Below are 9,919 nucleotides of genomic sequence, written 5' to 3' on the forward strand. Positions count from 1 at the left end.
TTTTTTTTTTTTTTTTTTTTTTTTGAGACGGAGTCTCGCTCTGTCACCCAGGCTGGAGTGCAGTGGCCGGATCTCAGCTCACTGCAAGCTCCGCCTCCCGGGTTTACACCATTCTCCTGCCTCAGCCTCCCGAGTAGCTGGGACTACAGGCGCCCGCCAACTCGCCCGGCTAGTTTTTTTTTTTTTTTGTATTTTTTAGTAGAGACGGGGTTTCACCGTATTAGCCAGGATAGTCTCGATCTCCTGACCTTGTGATCCGCCCGTCTCGGCCTCCCAAAGTGCTGGGATTACAGGGTTGAGCCACTGCGCCCAGCCACTACTTTTTTTTTTTTTTTTTTTTTAGACAGAGTCTCACTCTATTACTCTGTTGCCCCGGCTGGAGTACAGTGGTGCGATCTAGGCTCAACGCAACCTCCGCCTCCCATGTTCAAGTGATTCTCATTCCTCAGCCTCCTGTGTAGCTGGGATTACAGGCACGTGCCACCATGCCTGACTAATTATTTTTTTAATTTGGTAGAGATGGGGTTTCACCACATTGTCCAGGCTGGTCTTGAACTCCTGACCTCAAGTGATCCACCCACCCCAGCCTCCCAAAGTGCTGGGATTACAGGCGTGAGCCAGCAGCATTACTTTATTTCTAGCTCACGTGACCCTGAAAGGAAGGCAGGTCAGAGTTGGCAATTATCACGTAAGGAGCAAGAGGTGACGTGTCTTGCAGAGAATCTGCTTATCCCCCATCAGAAGCTCTTCCCAAAAGGCAAAAGTGGGTGGTCTAAGAGTCTTTGAATAACTCTAGCCCCACACTCTTTGGTGCTGTTTGGAGGTAGGACTCACATCACCTCTGAAACAGCTAACAACAATGACTGTGTACTTACAATGTGCCAGGCACGGTGCTAAGTACCATCTTAATTTTCTCAAGTCAGAACTGTGCTATCCCCACTTGAAAGATGAGGAGACTGCAGTCCAGAGAGGAGCCAAGCTAACAATTGGGGAACCTAAGTTCCGTGCACTGTTCCAAGCCGGTGACACAGACTAACTCGTTCCATTCTCGTAACAACCCCATGACACATGAAGAGTTCTTATCTCCATTTTACCAATGGGAAAACCAAGACCTCGAGAAGTTCAGTAACTTGGCCACAGGCTCATAGCTACTCAGTGATGGGGCTGCCATGAATCCAGGCACACTGGTTCCAGGGCCCACGCCTTTTTTTTTTTTTAAATTTTTGAGACGGGGTCTTGCTCTATCTCCCAAGCTGCAGTGCAGTGGTGTGATCTCGGCTCACTGCAACCTCTGCCTCCTGAGTTCAAGTGATTTTCCCACCTCAGCCTCCTAAGTAGCTGGGACTACAGGTGCCCGCCACCACATCTGGCTAATTTTTTTGTATTTTTAGTAGAGACAGGGTTTCACCATGTTGGTCAGGCTGGTATCAAACTCCTGACTTCAGATGATCCACCCACCTCGGCCTCCCAAAGTGCTGGGATTACAGGCGTGCACCACTGCGCCCGGCCGGGTCCATACTCTTAACCATGACACCACAGGGTCTCTTTTAAGTAACCTCCCAAGATCACAAAGCCTTGACCTTGGGAGTCACAGGGTTGCAATTTGCACCCAGCTCTGTCCGATCCTGAGCCTGGACTCCTACTCTCTCTAATACACCAACCCCCCTTTCGGCCTGCTCAGACCTGCCTGCCTCAGTGCTCCCTACACTGGACATCAAGAGACATCAGACGCAGCCACGCACAGCCCCATGCAGTACAATGAACGGAGCCTATCGCATGGAATGGTGAAGTGGTCCTTCAAAACCTCTGGGCTCCCACAGCCCATGGCCAGTGGCACTTGTCAGGAGGCAGACACTACCAGCAGAATGTGTGTGATGGGGCCCAAGCAAGGGACATGTGACCTTTGAAAAGTGACTATCCACATTCTTTAAGCATGGGCTACATAGCGAGACTTCCTTCCAAAGAATACAGTATGGCGAGGGGGAAAAGAATAATTTGCAGCGAAGAAACCTGACAAACACGACTTCCGCCCAGTGATCAAGGTCAACAGCAACAGTGATAAACCATGTACCCTTGACAGGATGTGGTGTGTGTCACTGATGTGGTGTGAAGGAAGCAGCTCTCCTCCTCTGCGGTATTCCTCCCATAACCTCCCAAAAACCCACAGCCTCGGTCTAATGATGAGAAAAACGTCAGGTAAATCCTAGTTCGGGAACCCTCTACAAAACAGCTGGCTGGTATTTCTCAACACTGTCAAGGTCATCAAAAAACAAGGCAAGTTGAAGAAAATTTCACAGCCACCTCCTCCAGGAAGCCTTCCTTCTTCCTGCAAATGCCTGTGACCTGTCCTCTTCTGAAGCCCTCAGCATTGGGTGGCTCTTCATGTTGTTTGCCCTCACTGCTGGACCACGCCACCGGCCCCACTGACATGAGCCCGTGAAGCAGCAGCCCAGCAAACATCTCTGAGACACCGAGGGTGGCCAGCACCACGTCTTGCAAACAGCAGTGCTTGGTACAGGCTGGGTATTGACAAAGGATTGACCACAGGACAGCAGAGCCTTCCAGGGGTGCATGGGCGACGACAGGAGAGTCTCCTGGGGGCCTCTGGCCAGTCTAGAGCCCTGCCACTTGTCTGGAGGCCTGCCTGCCCTGCTCAGGGAAAACTCACACGACCACACAGCACACACCGTAGCAGAGCCCACGCTGCTGTGCTGGAGCCGACAGCGCCTCAGGCCGTGTGACCCGGGGGGGAAGCTGGCAGTCCTGGAGGAGCCAAGGCAGCTCCAGTGCCGCAAAAGATGTTTTCTTTTCCATTACGTAAGATGCTTCCAGTGGCGACAAACCCAACACCACAGACAAATGGAAATAAAAGCCCCGTGGATGTGGGTGAAGAGCAGAGTGGCTGTGTCTGCAGAGGGCACAAAGGCAGGCATGCGTGAGCAGCGAGGCCGGCCACATGTGAACCCCCAACAAGCAGTGAAGAGAAAAACAAGCTCTGATCAAAATCAGAGCCAGCATGTCCTGCCTGGCAGGGCCCCTTCGTTCTTCCTGAGGCCCTTGCTCAGATGTGGTTCTGGGCACTGCTGCTCTAACAGGGCCATCAGGGCAAAACTCATGGGTTTGACCAGCCCAACCCTATCCCAGCCATGTCCCCTCTGCAGGGCTGTGACATGGGGCCCAGAAGACAGGCAAGGATGCCAAGTCCTGTAAGCTTCACAGGGCTGGGCATGTGTAAGAGGCTGGGGGTCCAGGTCTGGACATCAGAATGGGCATAAGCTCCGGACTGAGAACTCCAAGGGGCAGGGAGGACACAGATCGCTGGAGAACTTGGAGAACTGGCCTGACCTCTCAGCTCCTCCCTTTCCTTTCTTGTCCAGTGGGCACAGCCACTGTCTTGAAGCTTTTAAGTGGCTGCGTGAAGTGGTCCACGTGAGACGTCAGACACTAACAGGCTTAGAACTGTACAGACACTAATAGGCTGGAAAACTGCACAGAAACTCACCTGTGTGAGTCGACAACCCTGGGCAGCTGGGTGTGGACACACCCTGGCCTTGTAAGGGTCACCTCTGGCTCACTAATTCTACCTTGGGAGCTATCATGGGAAAGAATCCTAATTAGAGAAAATAATCTGTATGCATGTGGATATCCGTCGTATAATTTATGATATTAGAAAAAATAGAAAGCATCTAGCTAGCTGAGAACAGGGAAATGAGAAAGTGAACTGAGGTTCATCTACTCAATAAAACCATTCGAAAAATTTTCAAAGACTATAATTACACAGAAAATGGGGACGTGAGCCATTAACTGAAAAAATCATGACACAGCTTCATTTGTATAATTTCTTTCATGCTGGGGGGTTGAAATTGAAATGAATTCAATTTCAAATCTTGATCTATAAAAAAGACTCAGAATGATTTGAATATACAGTGTAACTCCTACTTTGCCTAAATTTTTAAAAAGCTACATGTTGGGAATATAAAGAAGATAAAGAATTAATAATGATAGACAGGTACGGTGGCTCAAGCCTGTAATCCCAGCACTTTGGGAGGCCAAAGCGGGCAGATCATTTGAGGTCAGGAGTTCGAAACCAACCTGGCCAATATGGTGAAACCCCATCTCTACTAAAAATACAAAAAAAAATTAGCCGGGCATCGTGGCGGGTGCCTGTAATCTCATCTACTCGGGAGATTGAGGCAGGAGAATCATTTGAATCCAGGAAGTGGAGGTTGCAGTGAGCCGAGATCGTGCCACTGCACTCCAGCCTGGGCGACAGAGGGAGACTTTGTCTAAAAAAAAACAACAAAAAAAAGTAAGTATACTTTAAAAGCAGTTTAGGTACAGAAGGATGACCCTCCTGCTACAGACGGGAAAGTGAGAGGACACAGATCAAGAATCTTGATTTCCAGGGCAAACACTGACAGGACCTCCAGGAGGAGTTCAGAGGCGCCCAGGTTTTCCTGACCCACCCCTCCTGGGTGAGACCAAGGGCTCAGGCTCCACCCATACTCCATTCTCACTTTGCTGGAGAAAAATAAACGCTAGGAAAGAAACGGAATAGCCAAAGTAGCAAGAATGCAGCAATTACGCCACCACAAAACCATCAACCAAAGCACAAAACAACACTCATTTCTATGATTAAAAAACAATGGATGCAAAAAAGGCAGCAGTTAAGAATCATGACAAACTCAAGACAGCAGGAATGATGTCTGAAAACAAAGTGTCCTTCCAAAAATTGCAGGAATTCCAAATGATCTCGGCAGGAACTCCCCAGGGCCGCCAAGTGTGCCAGGCCAGACTCTCCGGCAGGACACGCCCAGACGCCACAGGAAACTCAAGGACCGCTCATTTCATTTTATGACTCTCAAATTTTAGTAACTCCTAATAACTCTTTTCTTAGGAAGAGGCTTTGGGGCACACATAAAAATGAATTGCTGCCAGACACAGTGGCTCACGCCTGTCATCCCAGCACTTTGGGAGGCTGAGGTGGGTGGAGGTCGGGAGTTTGAGACCAGCCTGACCAACATGGAGAAACCCCCGCCTCTACTAAAAATACAAAATTAGCCGGGCGTGGTGGCGCATGCCTGTAATCCCAGCTACTCGGGAGGCTGAGGCAGGAGACTTGCTTGAACACGGGAGGCAGAGGTTGCAGTGAGCCAAGATTGCACCACTGCACTCCAACCTGGGCAACGAGAGTGAAACTCTGCCAAAAAAAAAAAAAAGAATTGCTTGGAAGCACATTATCACTCCCCTAAAGAACCCCAGAAAAGACAGGGTGTTTGGTCGGCTGGAGGCACATCTGAAATAACTCCTTCCCCAACTCCTGATGCACGCCCCTCGCAAGGCAGGGCCCACACCTAGAGAGACACCTGGAGGGACACCTGGAGGGACAGCGATGGAGGGATACTTGGAGGGACACCGGTAGAGGGACACCAATGGAGGGACACCTGGAGAGACACCTGGAGGGACACCTGGAGGGACAGCAATGGAGGGACACCGATGGAGGGACACTTGGAGGGACACCTGGAGGGACACCTGGAGGGGCACCTGGAGAGACACCGATGATGCGTCCGTTTACTGCATTGACTGCAAAGCTCTGGCCAAAGCCTTTTCTCTGCAGACACCACCACCCCCCTGAGCTGCCAGGCTCTTGGACAGGGCTAAGTCAGAGAGGGCCAGAGCACCTTCTTGGCATAATTCTCACCCTCTCCCAGAACAGCCTAGGAGTCCCTAACTCTTGTCATCGGTCCCTGCAAAATTCATTGCCGGGCTGTCCTATAGCTGGAGGAAGAAGAATTTTCTCTTCCCTGACAAACCACAAGGAGCTGTATTTCACCTCCCTCTGGCTACTCCAAAGCACAACCCCGCCTGCGTGATGGGCAGGGACCTAACAGCTGACAGAGGGAAAGAGGCAGGAGGGAGGGAGGTGAAGGGAGGGCAGGTATGCCTCCCCCTGGCTCCCTAGGACTACAGAAACCCCTAGGGGGGATTCCTCCAAGCCCTGGGCTCTTCAGAATGCAAGTTGAAACAGCTCACTGCTGCGGCCCCTCATTTTACAGGTGGGGAAACTGGTGAAGCCAAGAGAGACAAAGTGGCTCAGCCCTAGGCACGTAGGTGGCTAATGATGGAGCTGTGAGCAACACCTCCACCGGTCTGCCTGCTAGAATCCAGAACAGAACCACATCCTTCTCAAGCCTGAGCCACCCACAGCTCCTGTGCTGGGCTGTCCAGAGAGGTCACGTACGGGGCACCTGATGGGGTAGAAGTAACTATGTGGAGAAGCAGGTTCCGATCCTGGCTCTGCCACGTAAAAGGCTATATAACCCTGGGCAGGTCTTGCAACTCCTCAGCCTTACCTGTAACCCCACAGGACGGGTAGAAGGGTTGGGTGGAGCTGATGGAGTGGCACCCGGGTCACTGCAAAGGATCACCAATGCTAGTTCTTTGCCCTAGGCCCTGTTGGTGAGCTCCTCTCTTCTGTTCTTCAGACTCCTGCCCAGTGGAGCCCCCTGAGCCCTTGCCTCACAACAAAGAGGACACTCAGAGGTCTCCAGGGTGCTGGAACTTGCCTGCAAAGTCCCAGCCAGAATGCATGGGCTTGTTTCTCCCTGTGCCAGGACAACCTCCCAACACGAATGGAGCTTCAACTCTCAACTCCTGAGTCCCTGGTTCACCAGGCACCTTCTTTTTCACTTCTGGTCTGCCGGCCTGGAGGAGCAGGCCTCCACCATATGGCCCATTGTCCCCTGGGCTACCAAGACCTGCATGGTCTGGAAACTGCTGGAAAACTCGACCAGCCACAGTTCAGATAACTGCTACCTCAAGGCCCCAAACACCCCTTCTCACCATTAAGAGGCTCAGGACATGGCTCACCATGGCCAGAAACTGGTTGATATGGTTTGGCTGTGTCCCCACCCAAATCTCATCTTGAATTGTAGTTCCCATAATCCCCACATGTGGGGGGGGGGGGGACCTGGTGGGAGGTAATTTAATCATGGGAGGGCAGTTATCCTCATGCTGTTCTCATGCTAGTGAGTTCTCATGAGACCCAACGGTTTTATAATGGGCTTTTCCCCTTTTTGCTTGGCACTTCTCCTTGCTGCTGCTATGTGAAGAAGGACGTGTTTGCTTTGCCTTCCATGACTGTACGTTTCCTGAGGCCTCCCCAGCCATGCTGAACTGTGAGTCTATTAAACCTCTTTCCTTTATAAATCACCCAGTCTCAGGTATGTCTTCATGAACAGCATGAGAACAGATTAACACACTGGTCAATATCTAGGGCTCCAGAACCCATCAAGGGATCGCTGTAGGGAGATCCCAGAAACTAGAGACACTCCAGGAGTTAGACCCTCCAAGGCTTCCAGTCCAAGCATGACCAGACCTGCCAGAAATTCCACAGAAGCTGGACCTATCACACACGGGATGATGCATCTTTCTTTCCTGGAGATAGACGCCCAGAAAATCCTTTTAATTGCGCATCAGAGTTTCTTCAGAAGTCCTACATGGTCATAATTTGCACCTCTCACATCTAGATTTGCTATTTTAAAATCAGGTAAGTACAGATTCAAACTAGACAGAACAAGATCATAAATTGGGATGGAAGATCATCTAAACCAACCTACCATTTTTCAGATGAGCACACACAGTATGGGGGCTGAGCAGTGGGGAAGGAAGGGGGCGAGTGCAAGGGGCAGAGTCCAGGCCAGAACCCAGAGACCCCCTGTGTCCTCATAAATGGACCCTGGGAGCTATGCAACCAAGGCCCTGCCCTTGATTCTTGGTGTAGGAAGCTCAGTGGTACAAAGGGCTTGGTTTGGCTGCCTCGTCCCCTCTCCCATGTTCAGTGGAGCTCTTCTCTCTGACACAGGGCCTGGGCAGTGTTGGAACCAGGGAAATGGATGTGAAAGTCAGACACCCAGGGGCTGTTGCCCCTGGAAGCCCAGGTTACCTTTGGGCATGATCTGATGCATGGCGACCGAGAGGAAAAAGATGGAGTCACTGTAATAGGTTCCCGAGCCAGCACTGAAGTGCTTCTGCATGGCCTCCACGACGGGGAAGAGCTTATCCGTCAGCACAGCAACGTCGTGGAAGATGACCTGCAGCAGATGCAAAAAAAACCAAGGCTCAGCAAACCAGTTCTCACTGCAAGCTCGACACTCAACACACACCTGGGCCCACAGAGGCAGAGGCAGACGGTGCCTCTCCAGGGTCCACAGCAGGGGATGGGGCTAGGGGTAGTAATGGAGAGTTAAGGAAACGAGAAATAACCAGGAGTCAGAACTGTGGCCTCACTAAGGAGGTGGAGTCTGTGTGAGGGGTGGCATGTAGGCATGCATGTACGCGCCGTGCAGTGGAAGAGAAGTGGGAGGACAGGAAATGGAAACAGCCCCTAGTCTGCCTCCTGCTTTTGAACTTGAAGCTGGGCCACCCTGAAGGTAGCTCTGTGCCCAGCGACTGGAAACCATTGTGAGAGTGTGTGATCCTCATCGCACTGCATGGCTAACACTGCTCCAGGCATCGCCACCTCCTCATGGCCACTACATCTGTTCCGTAGGCCAGTCCGATGCTCCAGCTCTACCTCCCTCATCCAACAGTGTGAACAAAGAGAGGGTCTGGCCACTGGAAAATGGAACCCGGAAACTGCTCAGTGCTGCAGTAAACTCACACTCAACCAGCATTTCTTGAGTATCACTGACACTTTGGAGGCACTGTGAGAAGAATAAGGAATAACCAGGTACACTTTCCCCAAAGCACTTAGAAGTCTAGAGGTATCACCAGCTACGGCAGAGCTTTGCAATTTATGAAACACTCACATACCCACACCGATCCCCATGATAACCCAGGGCTTCTGTGAGGCAGACATCACTGTTATAGCCTCCAAATGACAAATAAGGACACAGACACTGACAGGTTACACTTGTACCAAGTCACACAGATAATAAATGCAGAGTCAGAACTTGACCCCGGCCTCCAGATTCTCAGCCCCACACTCTTTCCACCATAAACGCATCCTCATTCCTTAACAGCAACCAACAAAAGATGAAGACATCAGCTCAACCTGCGATCAGAGCAGACAAGAGTACTAATGGGATCCTGAGCTGGGTTTCCTTGTCTAACACTATCCAGAAGATGAGAAGTTATGGCCCATACGTAGCCCCAGCTTCACACGTGATACCAGATGACCATGCGCTCGTCCCACACGTCTTGCAAGTTTTTCCTGTTGCTCCATGTGCCCCCACAGGATCTAGATCATTCTACGACACACAGGAGGCACTCAAGCCAGAAGGCTGGGTGTTCCTCCACCTTCTTCCTCAGTGGCCCTAAGAGTTCTGCAAGCGCCACCTCCGGCCACCATCTTCTCTGGTAGGTGACAGGAAAAACCTGCCACACTGCTTCCTAGCTGCTCAATCACCACCTCATCAACTCCCAAGAGCCCACCTGAACAGGCGCCAGAAGCAAAAGGCAAAGTCACATGAACCCCTGACTGCCCTGTTTACACTGTCACTTGCCCTGCCAGCAGAACACACAGTTGCGAGTGGTGCCCATGAAGCTTTCCAACAGGTGCACTCCCCTCCATCACTCACCTTTGCGCTTTCCCTCCACCCGCCCCTCCAGTCTCAAGGGGCTGGAGCTGCCTGCACTACCTGCACTTCCAGAGCCACTGGTTGCCGCGGCCCTGTAAACCACCCTGCCGGCTCTTCCCTACTGCTGGTTCTGCTTTTGGCCTATATTCCCCCCCCCTTTTTTTTTTTGAGATGGAGTCTCCCTCTGCCACCCAGGCTGGAGTGCAGTGGTGCAATCTCAGCTCACTGCAACCACCTCCCGGGTTCAAGCGATTCTCCTGCCTCAGCCTCCCGAGTAGCTGGGACTATAGATGCATGCCACCACGCCAGGCTAATTTTTGTATTTTTAGTAGAGACAG

The 9,919-nt window shown here is 51.5% G+C and overlaps 1 protein-coding gene across 7 annotated transcripts in view; it reads right to left on the reverse strand.

The window, feature by feature from the left end:
• The window catches only part of XXYLT1 (xyloside xylosyltransferase 1), a 194,097-nt gene that overhangs the window by 136,146 nt on the left and 48,032 nt on the right, over positions 1-9,919 (reverse strand). For all 7 annotated transcript variants that reach the window (XM_023214779.3, XM_023214785.3, XM_023214781.1 and 4 more), the window contains one exon: positions 7,946-8,093. In XM_023214779.3, the coding sequence (XP_023070547.1) occupies positions 7,946-8,093 (148 nt within the window). The remainder of the gene's footprint in view (positions 1-7,945; positions 8,094-9,919) is intronic.

This window comes from Piliocolobus tephrosceles, chromosome 2 (assembly GCF_002776525.5).
Source record: "Piliocolobus tephrosceles isolate RC106 chromosome 2, ASM277652v3, whole genome shotgun sequence".
NCBI classification, from domain to species: domain Eukaryota; kingdom Metazoa; phylum Chordata; class Mammalia; order Primates; family Cercopithecidae; genus Piliocolobus; species Piliocolobus tephrosceles.